The sequence below is a fragment of the Oncorhynchus nerka genome, linkage group LG2 (genome assembly GCF_034236695.1).
Source record: "Oncorhynchus nerka isolate Pitt River linkage group LG2, Oner_Uvic_2.0, whole genome shotgun sequence".
Taxonomy (NCBI): Eukaryota; Metazoa; Chordata; class Actinopteri; order Salmoniformes; family Salmonidae; genus Oncorhynchus; species Oncorhynchus nerka.
Window position 1 is genome coordinate 80,135,971 of NC_088397.1, and position 16,375 is coordinate 80,152,345.

The window sequence follows — 16,375 nt, forward strand, 5'->3', positions numbered from 1 at the left end:
AGAATGGTGTCGTCTGCGTAGAGGTGGATCAGAGAATCACCAGCAGCAAGAACGACATCATTGATATATACAGAGAAGCTGGCTAGCTATTTATTTTCATGAACTGAAGTTCAATTTCAATAGGCGAACAACAAGTGCCAACCTAGCTAATACTCACAAGGATTCCTAAATCTTTGCTAAGAATAATGAAAATGACTGCAGTTTCTACTGGTTATTGTTTTCAGGCTGGTTGTATTGATGCTAGCTAGGTACCAAGCTAAAGCTAGCTACCCCAGAAGTTGAGGTCAGACAAATTATGCTTTATTACCTGCGCGGTATTGTAAACACATCGTTCGTGGCCGCTGTTCGCTTGTTTCCAGACTTTTTTGTACAGCTTTGACAGTGCTACTGTATCTTTTTTGACACGCAAAGACACAATCGGCGTTCCATAGTATGTATGTCGTGAAGCTAATAGCAGTGACGCTATTGCTGTGTAACTCCGGTAGGGCAACATCTGAAAAATAGAGCACTTGGTAGTGTGTACCGGTGCTCAACCAGTCGGTGAAAGCCAACATCACCCACGACAGAGAACGGTTGATTGTCAAGGGCAATGAATTCCATTATGTTGGCTTCAATGGATTTCGCCTATGAGTTGTCTCACTGAAATGTTCTTATTCTTTCAATTGACTACTCTACTTGTTGACTGCTCGATCCACACAGCAGACATTGTGGGTTAGCTTAGGAATGCTGTGTTGCACATGTAGCGCAAAATCTTACGTGGGGTCATTACGTCATGTACCTACGTTATATAGGTATGCACGTCAGCTTTGACATCAATGTTGCACGTCAGCGTTAAGCTAGACATCGGCCTATACCGATGTTGGCATTTTTAGCTAATATCGTCCGATTCCGATCTGTTCCCCAATATATCGTGCATCCCTAAGTGGAACAATGGTTTAAGAATGACATTTTCTATATTCTATACTTTCTATGTTTTTTATGTTCTACACCTTCCATACTCTATACGTTAATATATGTTCAGGATGCTTGGTAATGTGCCTGTAGGCTTGGTATTGTTATGTGCTTGGTTTTATTGAGGGAAAACATGCAGCACTTCCTTGGCTCTATAAAATGTGTTGACCTCCAGACATAGGTTGTTAAGAAATGGGTTGTTAACAAAAAAATGGCATACTGTACAAATCACGAGGTTAATTGATTCTTAGTTCTACTATTAGGTCCAGCTTAGATTGACTGTTGTATGTGTCAATCTGATCCCAACTTCTGTCAGTGCAAAAGCTCCACTCTAAACACTGTAGAACTTTCTGCTAGTTGGTCTTGCTCCAGAAAATAGAAAGATTAAGGACAGAGAACGCCTCTAGTCTGCACACATTCAACTGCACCTTCTTTAACTGGTCTCCAGCCCAATATTTATAATGATAATAGTAATAATAATAACAATAATAATATTTATAGGGTCTAAACAGATTGGACAAACTGTTCTTTTGGTTGAATGTTTTTGTTGTTGTGGTAATTGGGTGAGCTGTGGGAGGACTGAACATATTCTTATAAATGGGTTTTAATCAAAGTGCAACCAACATTTCAACATGGGTTTAGGTGTTCGTTGTGTCGTTGACCACTCGGGACAAAGGGATTGCAGAACTGGTTTCCCCAGAGATGTTGCCTGAATCTCTTCCCTGAATTTATTCCAAATGTCCTCTCTTCTATGCCCAGACAATGCCATGGTGACGGCACAGGGTAGAGATGCCAACCTGTGGTGGCGTATTCATGTGTCGTTCAACTACCCTTTTGGGCCTTTTCCATGACAATGCAACATAAAATGTAACTTATCCTGGTTTCTGCCTCTGCGTGTAACCCAGGGAGAGGCTTTGGTTGAACATGCAATGCTATTTTTAAAGCAGACTATGTGCTTCAGTGTGGTATGTTATGTCAACATAGTCACATTTAACCATGATAGTTATGTCACCTAAGTTCACATACATTATTGAGTGTATGGGATAATGCTGATTGAATAGGGTGTTTTAAGGTTATTTGAGTCGAATACCGTACCCCTAGCCTAGACTAGAGCTTTTATAGTTACCCCTTATAAGAACTTGACCTTGAGGTGCCCTTAAAATTCCTTTGGCTTGAGCTACTCAATTCCTTTGGCTTGACCTACTGAGCTAATCAGGTTTCACTTGTATCATACACAGGCATGCACTGCATACCTACAGTGGGGCAAAAAAGTATTTAGTCAGCCACCAATTGTGCAAGTTCTCCCACTTAAAAAGATGAGAGAGGCCTGTAATTTTCATCATAGATATACTTCAACTATGACAGGCAAAATGAGAAAAAAATCCAGAAAATCACATTGTAGGATTTTTAATGAATTTATTTGGTGGAAAATAAGTATTTGGTCAATAACAAAAGTTTATCTCAATACTTTATTATATACCCTTTGTTGGCAATGACAGAGGTCAAACGTTTTCTGTAAGTCTTCACAAGGTTTTTACACACTGTTGCTGGTATTTTGGCCCATTCCTCCATGCATATCTCCTCTAGAGCAGTGATGTTTTGGGGCTGTTGCTGGGCAACACGGACTTTCAACTCCCTCCAAAGATATTCTATGGGGTTGAGATCTGGAGACTGGCTAGGCCACTCCAGGACCTTGAAATGCTTCTTACGAAGCCTCTCCTTCGTTGCCCGGGCGGTGTGTTTGGGATCATTGTCATGCTGAAAGACCCAGCAACGTTTCATCTTCAATGCCCTTGCTGATGGAAGAAGGTTTTCACTCAAAATCTCACGATACATGGCCCCATTCATTCTTTCCTTCACACGGATCAGTCGTCCTGGTCCCTTTGCAGAAAAACAGCCCCAAAGCATGATGTTTCCATCCCCTTGCTTCACAGTAGGTATGGTGTTCTTTGGATGCAACTCAGCATTCTTTGTCCTCCAAACACGACGAGATGAGTTTTTACCAAAAAGTTATATTTTGGTTTGATCTGACCATATGACATTCTCCCAATCTTCTTCTGGATCATCCAAATGCTCTCTAGCAAACTTCAGACGGGCCTGGACATGTACTGGCTTAAGCAGGGGGACACGTCTGGCACTGCAGGATTTGAGTCCCTGGCGGCGTAGTGTGTTACTGATGGTAGGCTTTGTTACTTTGGTCCCAGCTCTCTGCAGGTCATTCATTAGGTCCCCCCGTGTGGTTCTGGGATTTTTGCTAACCGTTCTTACGATCATTTTGACCCCACGGGGTGAGATCTTGCGTGGAGCCCCAGATCGAGGGAGATTATCAGTGGTCTTGTATGTCTTCCATTTCCTAATAATTGCTCCCACAGTTGATTTCTTCAAACCAACCTGCTTACCTATTGCAGATTCAGTCTTCCCAGCCTGGTGCAGGTCTACAATTTTGTTTCTGGTGTCATTTGACAGCTCTTTGGTCTTGGCCATAGTGGAGTTTGGAGTGTGACAGTTTGAGGTTGTGGACAGGTGTCTTTTATACTGATAACAAGTTCAAACAGGTGCCATTAATACAGGTAACGAGTGGAGGGCAGAGGAGCCTCTTAAAGAAGAAGTTACAGGTCTGTGAGAGCCAGAAATCTTGCTTGTTTGTAGGTGACCAAACACTTCTTTTTAACCATAATTTGCAAATAAATTCATTAAAAATCCTACAATGTGATTTTCTGGATTTTTTTTCTTCTCATTTTGTCTGTCATAGTTGAAGTGTACCTATGGTGAAAATTACAGACCTCTCTCATCTTTTTAAGTGGGAGAACTTGCACAATTGGTGGCTGACTAAATACTTTTTCGCCCCACTGTATCTGCAGATGTAGGATCTTAATTTGATCACCCTGTTGCAGGTTAACTTTTCTGCAATGCAGAAAATGTAAGACTTGTCGTGTATTTGAGGTTTAAAAAGGGTTCTGAAGTTTGTAATTTCTACTTTTACATTTCTGACTTGATTTTCCCTAACATTTTTCGGATCAACCCTTCCAAAAATGTATTGGAATCCACATTATAATTCAAAATTTCTGTTGCCGCAGGATTATTATGATTATGTATAGTACCGTATACATCTGTACAGACTTGATGATCAGTCGTTTGTTGTTCGATCACAAGGCACAGAATGAAATCGGGAAGCAATTGGATTAGGCAAGCTGAAAGTAATCAAATGTAACCGAGCTTCGTTGCATTACAGAGTGCATCTGCCGCCTCCACCATGGCTACAAAGCCAGGGGCGGTGTCCGTGACAATGGGTGGTGCCACAGCAAGTGGTGCCACAGCGGGAGGAAGTCCTACTACAGCAGGGACAACACAAAGAGGAACGGCCAAAGTGGCGATGCCAGAGGTAGACTGACTTAGCTGGGTCTTTGGAGATTCCTTTGGGACAACCTTGGCGCATTCTGATGTTCTTAACCCCCTTCCCTCATTAACATGGGTGTAGTGTACTCGGTTACATGGAATCTCTCTTATCCCTCTCTTCTCTTCATGCTCAGTTTCATCTTCTGAAATACTTCATTCACAAAGTCTGCAGCTGCTTGGGCTCTCTACCATTGACTTCTTCTCAGCTTTACCCATGGTGCATTCAGATATGCTTACTTCAACATTCACCATGACTGCAAAGAGCTTATTGATTGTGCTATTTTACATGCTGGAGGATGGGATTAGGACTTTTCACTGTCCATTGGAATGGTGCATAAATGTGTTGTTGCCTCGCTTTCTCAACCACATTTCCATAATATGTTCTGCGCCTGCTTCTTGTTTTGTAGACGGCATTCGTCTCTCCAGCAGGTGCTACTATTATTAACATACCATCACCTGGGACCAAAGGCAGCCCTAAAGACACCCCAAAGGTAACTCAAAACACCCCTCCCCTAAATATAGTTCATGGTTTCATCCTCTGAATCTTATTGTGTATGTATGTTCTGAATCACTAACACAGAGAAGATGCTGCCTACATACAGACTCGAATCATTGGCCATTTTAATAAATGGGTCACTTTAAATAATGGTACTTAATTAATGTTTACATATCTTACATTACTCATCTTATATGTATATACTGTATTTTATACCATCTATTGCATCTTGCCTAAGCCGCTCGGTCATTACTCATCCATATATGTACATATTCTTATTTTATCCCTTTAGATGTGTGTGTATTAGGTATTTGTTGTGGAATTGTTAGATTACTTGTTAGATATTACTGCACTGTCGGAACTAGAAGCACAAGCATTTCGCTACAGTCTATTAACATTTGCTAACCATGTGTATGTGACCAATAAAATGTGATTTGATTTGAATGGCTGTTGGGTTTTAAGTTACGGGTAGATGTTTCCCGTATACACATATCTAGGATCAACTTACTCTCCTCACATGCCTAATTTAACCTTAACTGCCGTGGGCGAGGGGAAAAATCTGTCGGGAAGTGAGCTGGCAAATTGAGGCGTGTGTGGCAGCTCCCCGCCCCTCTCCAAAAGCTGTCAAAGCAATCCAAATCAAATAGAATTTTATGTGTTGCATGCGCCGAATACAATGGGTGAACCGTGAACTTCTTACTTACGAGCCCTTTCCAAACAATGCAGAGTTAGAAAGTAAGAAAATGTGCTGGGAAAAAAGGAAATTGTAACACAATAAGAAAATAACAAGGCTATATACAGGGAGTACTGGTACCAAGTTAATGGGCTGGGTTACGATGTGATTGAGATAATATGTACATGTAGGTAGGGGTAAAAATGACAAGGCAATCAGGAAAGATAATAAACAGAATAGCAACAGCGTGTGTGAAAGTGTGAGTGGGTGTGTGGCATCAATATATAGTACCAGTCAAAAGTTTGGACACCTACTCATTCAAGGGTTTTTCTTTATTTTTACTATGTTCTACATTTTAGAATAATAGGGAAGACTTCAAAACTATGAAATAAAACATGGAATCATGTAGTAACCCAAAAAATATTAAACCTATTAAAATATATTTGATATTTTAGATTCTTCAAAATAGCCACCCGTTGCCTTGATGACAGCTTTGGACACACTTGGCTTTCTCTCAAACAGCTTCACCTGGAATGCGTTTCCAACAGTCTAGGAGGAGTTCCCACATATGCTGAGCAATTGTTGGCTGCCTTTCCTTCACTCTGTGGTCCAGCTCATCCCAAACCATCTCAATTGGATTGAGGTTGGTTGATTGTGGAGGCCAGGTCATCTGATGCAGCACTCCATCACTCTCCTTCTTGGTCAAATAGCCCTTACACAGCCTGGAGGTGTGTTGGGTCATTGTCCTGTTGAAAAACAAATGATAGTCCCACTAAGCGCAAACCAGATGGGATAGCATATTACTGCAGAATGCTGTGGTAGCCATACTGGTTAAGTGTATGGTAAAGTAACCCCCACACCATCACACCACCTCCTCCATGCTTCACGTGGGAACTACCCATGTGCAGATCATCCGTTCACCTACTCTTTTTTTTCACAAAGACACGGCGGTTGGATCCAAACATTTAAAATTTGGACTCATCAGACCAAAAGACAGATTTCCACTGGTCGAATGTCCATTGCTCGTGCTTCTTGGCCCAAGCAATTCTCTTATTATTATTGGTGTCCTTTAGTAGTGGTTTCTTTGCAGCAATTTGACCATGAAGTCCTGATTCACACAGTCTCCTCTGAACAGTTTATGTTGAAATGCGTCTGTTACTTGAACTCATTGAAGCATTTATTTGGGCTGCAATTCCTGCGGCTGTTAACTCTAACTTATCCCCTGCTGCAGAGGTAACTCTGGGTCTTCCTTTCCTGTGGCGGTCCTCATAAGAGCCAGTTTTATCTTAGCGCTTGATGACAGCACTTGAAGAATCTGTCAAAGTTCTTGAACTTTTCCACATTGACTGAACTTCATGTCTTAAAGTAATGATGGAATGTCATTTCACTTTGCTTATTTGAGCTGTTCTTGCCATAATATGTACTTGGTATTTTACCAAATAGGGATATCTTCTGTATACCACCCCTACCTTGTCACAACACAACTGATTGGCTCAAACGCATTAAGAAGGAAATAAATTCCATAAATACATTTTTAAGAAGGCACAGCTGTTAATTGAAATGCATTCCAGGTGACTACCTCATGAAGCTGGTTGAGATAATGGCAAGAGTGTGCAAAGCTGTCATCGGGGGAAAGGGTAGCTACTTTGAAGAACCTCAAATATAACATTTGTTCAACACTTTTTTGGTTACTACATGACATGATTCCATATGTGTTATTTCATAGTAGTGTTGTCTTCACTCTTATTCTACAATGTAGAAAATAATAAAAATAAAGAAAAACCCTTGAATGAGTAGGTGTGTCCATACTTTTGAGTGGTACTCTGTGTGTGAGTGTAGTAGTATGTGTGTGAGTGTAGTAGTATGTGTGTGAGTGTAGTAGTATGTGTGTGAGTGTAGTAGTATGTGTGTGAGTGTAGTAGTATGTGTGTGAGTGTAGTAGTATGTGTGTGAGTGTAGTAGTATGTGTGTGAGTGTAGTAGTATGTGTGTGAGCGTAGTATGTGCGTGAGCGTAGTATGTGCGTGAGCGTAGTTTGTGCGTGAGCGTAGTATGTGCGTGAGCGTAGTTTGTGCGTGAGCGTAGTTTGTGCGTGAGCGTAGTTTGTGTGTGAGCATATTATGTGTGAGCGTGTGGGTAGTCCAGTGAGTGTGCATAGGGCCATTGCAAGGGAGTCAGTTTTTTAAAAAGCTGGTCGATGCAAGTAGTTCAGGTAGCCATTTGATTAACTGTTCAGCAGCCTTATGGCTTAGGGGTAGACGCTGTTCAGGATCCTTTTGGTCCCAGACTTGTCGCTCCGGTAACGCTTGCTGTGCGGTAGCACAGAGAACAGTCTATGACTTGGGTGACTAGAGTCTTTTGACCATTTTTAGGGCCTTCCTCTGACACCGCCTGGTATGGAGGTTCTGGATGGCAGGGAGCTCGGCCACAGCGATGTACTGGGCCTTACTCACTATCCTCAGTAGCGCCATGCGGTCGGATGCCAAGCAGTTGCCATACCAAGTGGAGATGCAGCCAGTCAAGATGCTCTCAATGGTGCAGCTGTATAACCTTTTGAGAATCTGAGGGCCCATGCCCCCAAAAAATTGGCCTCATGATGGGGAACAAGCATTGCCATTCCCTCTTCACGACTGTGTTGGTGTGTTTGGACCATGATAGGTCCCTTGAGATGTGGAGAAAGAGGAACTTGAAGATTTCAACCTGCTCCACTATAGCCCTGTCAATGTAAATGGGGGTTTCCTTGGCTCTACGTTTCCTGTAGTCCACGATCACCTCCTTTGTCTTCTCACATTGAGGGAGAGGTTGTTGTCCTGGCACCACACTGCCAGGTGTCTGACCTCCCTGTAGGCTGTCTCATCTTCATCGTGATCAGGCGTACCACCATTGTGTCGTCGGCAAACTTAATGTTGGAGTTGTGCGTTGCCACTCAGTCATGGGTGAACAGGGAGTACAGGAGAGGACTAAGCACGCACCCCTGAGTGGCCCCCGTGTTGAGGGTCAGCATGGCAGATGTGTTAATCCCAGGGTCCTTAGTTTGTTGATGAGCTTGGAGGCCGCTGTGGCTGAGCTGTAGTCAACAGGAATCCAGAGGATAGTTATTTTCAGATTTACCAAATGGAGGGCGATGGAGAGCTTTGTATGCATCTCTGTGTTTGGTGTAAAGTTGATCTAAAGTTTTTATTCGCCTCTAGTTGCACAGGTGACATGCTGGTAGAAATTTTGAAGACAGATTTCAGTTTCCCTGCATTAAAATCACTGGCCACTAAGAGCGCTTCCTCTGGGTGAGAATTTTCTTGTTTTCTTATGGCCCAATACAGCTCGTTGATTGCGGACTTAGTACCAGCATTGGTTTGTGGTGGTAAATAGACAGGTAAGAAAAATATAGATAAAAACTCTTGGTAAATACCATGGTCTACAGCTTATCATGAGGTATTCTAACTCAGGGGAGCAGAACCTTGAGACTTCCTTAATATTAGAGAATGCACACCCGCTGTTGTTAACCACCCCCGAGCTTACCCGGCGGCGCTGCTGTTCTGTCCTGCCGATGTATAGAAAAATCAGCTTGATTTATATTTTCCATGTCCTTGTTCAGCCACGACTCAGTGAAACGTAGGATATTACAGTTCTTCATATCACATTGATAGGATAGTCTCGAAAAGAGCTCATCCAGTTTATTCTCCAGTGATTGCTTGTTCACTAATAGAACGGATGGTAGACGCGGTTTACCAGTCACCGACGTAGTCTCGTCAAGTATCCCTCACGCCGGCCTCTATGACGCCTCCTCTTCCGAGTGTTGGGGGATTTGGGCCTGGTCTGGGATGAGCAGTATGTCCTTTCCCTCCTATTAATTGAAGTAGAAAGCCTCATCCAAATCGAGGTTAGTGGTCGCTGTTTTGATGTCCAGAAGCTCTTTTTCGGTAATTGGAAGCGATAGTGGAAACATGATGTACAAAAAAAATAAAGATAAGCTACAAAAAATACAAAATCGCACAATTGGTCAATAGCCTGTAAAACGGCTGCTATTCCCTCCAGCGCCATTCTATTGAGGAAAAAGAAACTGTATTTGTATGTATGTGTCTCTTTTGGAGTGGTAGGGTTAAAAGCAGAAGTCAAATTTCGATTGGACCTCATGTGCAATTGACCAATAAAGTAATTTTAATCTTAGGAGAAGGAAATGCAAAAATTATCCTAGATCAGTGTCCAGGGCCAACTTGACCCTACTTTACATTTTTACAACCCCTGCACCTCACCCTCACTGGACCCCTTTCACCTTTACATAATTGAATTTAAGGAATGTTAAACAACGGTTAATGTAAGTAATAACACCGGTTAATGATTTTTTTTTCATGTAATGAAGCCGGTTAATGTAATAACTTGCTGGATAACGTACAAAAAAAAGTTTTTTTAGTCTAATACATTTTTTGGTTATACGGTGGTTATTACACTGTCAGGTGAGTCAACTTTTTTTAATGAATAACTTCAATAATCATGTAATAACATACCAAAATCAATGTTTTGATTGACTTCCCTTAATTCGATGCACAAACCACCAACCACCGGCAATTACAAACACCGACAAACTCATGCACATCATACAGTCACCCTCACAAGCATACATTGAAATGTGCCCACACCACATACACCCACACCTCTCTTTCGTGTCATCTGAATTTCCCAAAGATTGGAAAGCAGCTGCGGTCATCCCCCTCTTCAAAGGGGGGGACACTCTTGACCCAAACTGCTACAGACCTATATCTATCCTACCCTGCCGTTCTAATGTCTTTGAAAGCCAAGTCAACAAACAGATTACCGACCATTTCGAATGCCACCATACCTTCTCCGCTATGCAATCTGGTTTCAGAGCTGGTCATAGGTGCAGCTCAGCCACGCTCAAGGTCCTAAACGATATCTTAACCGCCATCGATAAGAAACAATACTGTGCAGCCGTATTCATTGACCTGGCCAAGGCTTTCGACTCTGTCAATCACCACATCCTCATCGCCAGACTCGATAGCCATCGCTTCTCAAATGATTGCCTCGTCTGGTTCACCAACTACTTCTCTGATAGAGTTCAGTGTGTCAAATTGGAGGGCCTGTTGTCCAGGCCTCTGGCAGTCTCTATGGGGGTGCCACAGAGTTCAATTCTTGGACCGACTCTCTTCTCTGTATACATCAATGATGTCACTCTTGCTGCTGGTGAGTCTCTGATCCACCTCTACGCAGACGACACCATTCTGTATACTTCTGGCCCTACTTTGTGTTAACAACTCTCCAGGCAAGCTTCAACGCCATACAACTCTCATTCCATGGCCTCCAATTGCTCTTAAATACAAGTAAAACTAAATGCATGCTCTTCAACCGATCGCTGCCTGCACCTGCCCGCCCGTCCAACATCACTACTCTGGGTGGTTCTGCTTAGAATATGTGGACAACTACAAATACCTAGGTGTCTGGTTAGACTGTAAACTCTCCTTCCAGACTCACATCAAGCATCTCCTATCCAAAATTGCATCTAGAATTGGCTTCCTATTTCGCAAACAAAGCATCCTTCACTCATGCTGCCAAACATACCCTTGTAAAACTGACCTTCCTACCGATCCTCGACTTCGGCAATGTCATTTACGAAGTAGCCTCCAATACCCTACTCAATAAATTGGATGCAGTCTATCACAGTGCCATCCGTTTTGTCACCAAAGCCCCATATACTACCCACCACTGCGACCTGTACGCTCTCGTTGGCTGGCCCTCGCTTCATACTCGTCGCCAAACCCACTGGCTCCAGGTCATCTACAAGACCCTGCTAGGTAAAGTCCCCCCTTATCTCAGCTCGCTGGTCACCATAGCAGCACCCACCTGTAGCACGCGCTCCAGCAGGTATATCTCTCTGGTCATCCCCAAAACCAATTCCTTCCAGTTCTCTGCTGCCAATGACTGGAACGAACGACAAAAATTTCTGAAATTGGAAACGCTTATCTCCCTTTAAGCACCAGCTGTCAGAGCAGCTCACAGATTACTGCACCTGTACATAGCCCATCTCGAATTTAGCCCAAACAACTACCTCTCCCCCTACTGTATTTATTTATTTTTCTCCTTTGCACCCCATTATTTCTATCTCTACTTTGCACATTCCTCCACTGCAAATCTACCATTCCAGTGTTTTACTTGCTATATTGTATTTACTTCGCCACCATGGTCTTTTCTTTTGTCTTTACCTCCCTTATCTCACCTCATTTGTTCACATTGTATATATACTTATTTTTCTACTGTATTATTGACTGTATGTTTGTATTATTGACTGTATGTTTTTAAAAACTTGTTCTATGTTATATACTGAATGTGAAGTTATTACATTAATCAGTGTTATTACGTTAACCGTTGTTCCAGTGTGTCAATACATTGAATACTGTTGAATACATTGGGTTTTAACTCATCCTTGATTGTAGCCAGCACCCATGCACCCGGCCAAAGCTACACCTCTTACCACGGGAGGTGGCAATATTGTAGTGGAGGCAGCAACTCCATGGAAAGCTGAAGTACCAAAGCTGCAAGAGTCTCCGAAACAGACAGCCAAGGTAGATGGCAGACAGTCGAGGAGTGTGGGGCCTCTCTCTTTGGATCTTTATTCTTTACCCGACCTGGCTCTCTTTACGCTCACTTCCCCATTCAACACACTCTTCCTGGGTCATTATTCCATGTGTTATGTCTTCCTCATCTCTCCCGTGATCTTGAGGTTTTAGTTGTTCTTCCACCCCTTTATATGGTATTCTATCTTCCTCTTCTCTCTGCCAATATATTTCAAAACATATCTCTGCTTTGGACTTCCTTTCTTCTGGCCTATAAGGTGTCTGTGTGTCTAAGTGGGAAGTGGACAGACACTCTTACACTTAAGCTTACTCTTTAAGAGTCTTCCCAGCATGCCCACACTTGTGGTACGCTCAACACGTCAAGACAAACCATGTCTGTCACATCTGTTGTCACCACAGAAAAGCCACAATGCATTTCCACTTTTTCTTCTGGTAGCTTCACACCATATATAGTATTGCTTCTGGGTATGTTTACCTGGTTTAGGTTGATGGGGTTTGTTTACCTTCTTATTAGCTTACTAAACTGTGACAACAAATTCTGTTCAGGTACTTCTCTTCTCACGGCACCTTTCCTTTCCATTACCAATGACAGACAAGCTGCTAACAATCATCCTATCACTCCAGTAAACTGACTGTGAGATTATGCGCAGCACTCTGAACTCTTCTCTGCACCTCGTCTAATGGCTTGAACCATATGCGTTTATAGACTGTGCCCACCACATCAAGCAAAGTTGACATGGCTAAAAAGGATCCTGCTAAGTTGGTTACGGCTGTTGCTGCACCAGCTTCCGCGGCTGGAGATGCCTCTCTGAAGGGGCCACAGACTAAGGTAGACTCCAGTTTACTTTGGTGTATTAACCACGCAACAGTACAAGGCTCTTGAGGGTGGGGCTATCCCTGGGGTTAGGGGGCTATCATTGATCACTTGTTTGTTTCCTTGTCATTCTTTCGCTGTTTTCACACAATGTATCCAAGATCATGAATTGACAGAGCGGCACTGTAACAGAGACTCACAGTGCATTGGACGCAGTGAAGGATTTCTACTGTACCATTTTACAATTTTGCAATTTTGCAAACGCTCTTATCCAGAGGGACTTACAGGAGCAATTAGAGTTAAGTACCTTGCTCAAGGGCACATCGACAGACTGTTCACCTAGTCGGCTCAAGGATTCGAATCAGCAACCTTTCGGTTACTGGCCCAAAGCTCTTAACCGCTCGGCTACCTGCCACCTGCTTTACCATTCTGCAATTTTTTTTGACTACAGGAGAATAAAGAAGAAACCTGCATACCTCTCTGACGAAGGCCTTGAGGCCGATGCTTAAAAGCTTAATAAAGAGCAGTGATTCTATGAAGAGCAGTGTGCGGGTTTCTTCTTTTTTCTCATGTTATTCAATTGTTACAATGCACCTGCAACAAAGATAGCTCAGATGTGCAAGTGCCTTTTGAGATTTGACTACATGAAGAAGAGGGTGCTCTTGTTCCTGCATGAGTATGACCTACGTATGTAGGTTTGGTTGAATTGAGCCCACAGCCATCCAGAAGCTCAGTTGGGTATAGGAGCTGAGCAGTATCACAGATAGTAGCCTAGTGTTGTATTCACTAACCTCTCCTGCTCTGGGTTATAGGTACAGGTGGAAGTAGTTCCCCCAGGAGCTAAGGCAGCCAAAAAGGTAAATCATCCATGTATCTTTTCTCGATGTGGGTTTGATATTGCACTAAATTGATTGGCATGGAGTTGCATTGCTTGTGTTTGAGTTTTGTTGCATCATGTGTAGGAGCTTGCTGTGGACCCGTTCGATGCCCTGGCTGATTCCTTACCCTCATCAGAGTCTTTCGCCCCTGCAGCCCATGTATACACCGGGCCAGAGGTGATAGAGGTACAGAACCTTCACAGAGTGTGTGGGTGTGTGTGTGTGTGCACAGTGCAGTTTAGATTGGGTTGTGCGTGTGCACCCGGTCACCATGTAAAACAGTGTGTGTTGTTGTATATGTCTCACAGCATGGATTATCCTCAAAGAAGGGAGTGATCTGTGGGGGGAACGACTGCCCACTGCCCCCAGGATACCGATTTGAAGACATGGTCAGTCTTTAAATCACCCTCCTCCAGTGTTTTCCCTCCTCATCATCATCATCACTTCTGCATCTTAATCCAACCCTCAGCCTTCTGCTGTAAGAGAGCTTTGAGTTTGCATGTATCTTTAGCTTTGTACTGCAGTACTCCTTTTGACATAAGACATTTGACTGGAACCCCTTGGTTATCAGGTCTTCCAACAGAGAGATACGCCCCATCCAGAAACAGCCCCTAGACCATGTCCTATCCCCTGGACACTTGTGTTAATCTGAGACGAATGGATAGGTTTTAGCAATATGGGCCCATTTTCACCAAGCTGATCAGATGACAAGATGAAGTTACTACCATATCTATCCTTTTATTTCGGGTTTATATGTTGGACTAGGGTTTGTTTCTGGAGGCCAAAAAAGCCTGTATACAGTTACCACACTTTAATATTCTTTTGTCAGAACATGATCCGATTTTATTTAAATCTAGGCTTACTCAATTAGAATATATCATTCATGTACTTTTATTACATTGAATTACAATGTTAAATCACGTTTTCATAGGCCCCAGTTGCAGATGTCAAGCCAAAAGATGTCCCGGTAAGTCATTGTATTTACTGCTAGGGAATACACTGTATGCTGGGGAGAAATATTGAGATATTGACTTTTTCCTCTCAATCTTTCTCACATACCCACATACTAATGCATGTGCGTACAAAACACACACACACACACACACACACACACACACACACACACTAAAGGTACTAAACAAACCATAGGTCATCCCATGGTCTCTTCTGACAGTTTTGGGTACCTCCTACAGTGTGGAATGTTGCTTTGCGCTGTGGGGTGTTGGCTCTGCAAACAACATTAGACCCACCTCAACCAGCTGGCTCTAGTTCTGCTAAACCCATCCTTTATAAACACACCCACACACTAACAACAGATAAATAGTCAACACACAATCACTCATTACTCCACACCTATTCACTTATACACACTTGCACACACATTCACCCTCTGGGCTACACCTTGTTTTGTACTGCAGTTCTCTGTGTAGTATACTTCTGCTTCTAAGAGCTTGTTAGGACAGAAGGCAAACTATTTTACCCCTGAAGTATGTTGTGTGAGTTGTCAAAAAAAATAAAAGTGAGTTGTCTAAAGTTGCCCGTTTGGTTATAAAGCGTTTTTTATTTTATTACAGTTACATTTTAGTCCACTTCAGGGATTTGAACCAGCAACCTATTAGCCCAATGCTCTTAACCACTAGGCTTCCTGCCAAATCTGATGTTTTGTAAAGAGATTCTGCACAGAGTCCTTTGCGGAGTGCTTTGTTGTGATTTAGATTCTAGGAAATGTGATTGGTGGGTGTGTCGGTTCTTTTGCTCCTGGTCTCTTTTAAATGGTTGGAGTTATTTTGACTCGCCCTCTAGTGATGCAGTTGAAGACAAAACTGTTACTGTAATGCTTTGTGTATAACTGAGGTTATTTGTTTGCTTGTTTGTTTACTTGTATCAGAAACCCATGAGCACCGATGAGGCTCTGGACTCCCTGTCCTTTGGGTTCACAACCTCTATGGCTCCCATCCCTCAAAAACAGGAGAAGGTGAGACTTTGCACTATTAACAGGTTATAATCACTTGTAAATCAATTAGAGCCCTGTTCCCTAAAACATGCATAAGGTTACAGAATGATTATTAGTCCCATAGTCTTTTGGGTGAGACTGAGGTCCTGACCAGTGATACTGTAAATAAGAAGTGAGGTGTCATTATAACCCAATGATATTTCATCTGTTGACAGAAAGTGGAAGACTTGGCTGCCATTGATGCCTTATCTGCTGGCTTTTCAAACTTTTCTCCACCTCCACCCGCTCCCATCAAGGTAAACAAAGACTGATAATATTTTTCTTCAACCCTTCATTGTAGAACTGTTATTAGCATGAGATGGTAAACTGTTATGAGAACCAATATCAAGTTGTGTCAACTGACATAACACAGTCATAATGACACATAGTGTAACGGATGTAAAATGGCTAGCTAGTTAGCGGTGTTAGCGTTTCAATCGGTCACGTCACTTGCTCTGAGACCTTGAAGTAGTAGTTCCCCTTGCTCTGCAAGGGCCGCAGCTTTTGTGGAGCGATGGGTAACGATGCTTCGTGGGTGTCAGTTGTTGATGTGTGCAGAGGGTCCCTGGTTCGCGCCCGGGTATGGGCGAG

The 16,375-nt window shown here is 42.8% G+C and overlaps 1 protein-coding gene across 29 annotated transcripts in view; it reads left to right on the top strand.

The window, feature by feature from the left end:
• cast (calpastatin) overlaps nt 1-16,375 on the top strand; it is a 78,331-nt gene that overhangs the window by 42,043 nt on the left and 19,913 nt on the right. For 20 of the 29 annotated variants that reach the window (XM_065003248.1, XM_065003337.1, XM_065003254.1 and 17 more), the window contains 10 exons: nt 4,184-4,333; nt 4,755-4,838; nt 11,959-12,087; nt 12,806-12,928; nt 13,726-13,770; nt 13,876-13,977; nt 14,100-14,180; nt 14,723-14,758; nt 15,680-15,766; nt 15,961-16,041. In XM_065003248.1, coding sequence (XP_064859320.1) covers nt 4,184-4,333; nt 4,755-4,838; nt 11,959-12,087; nt 12,806-12,928; nt 13,726-13,770; nt 13,876-13,977; nt 14,100-14,180; nt 14,723-14,758; nt 15,680-15,766; nt 15,961-16,041 — 918 coding nt within the window. The remainder of the gene's footprint in view (nt 1-4,183; nt 4,334-4,754; nt 4,839-11,958; nt 12,088-12,805; nt 12,929-13,725; nt 13,771-13,875; nt 13,978-14,099; nt 14,181-14,722; nt 14,759-15,679; nt 15,767-15,960; nt 16,042-16,375) is intronic. The other 9 variants (XM_065003278.1, XM_065003285.1, XM_065003294.1 and 6 more) reach the window with 6 other exon arrangements.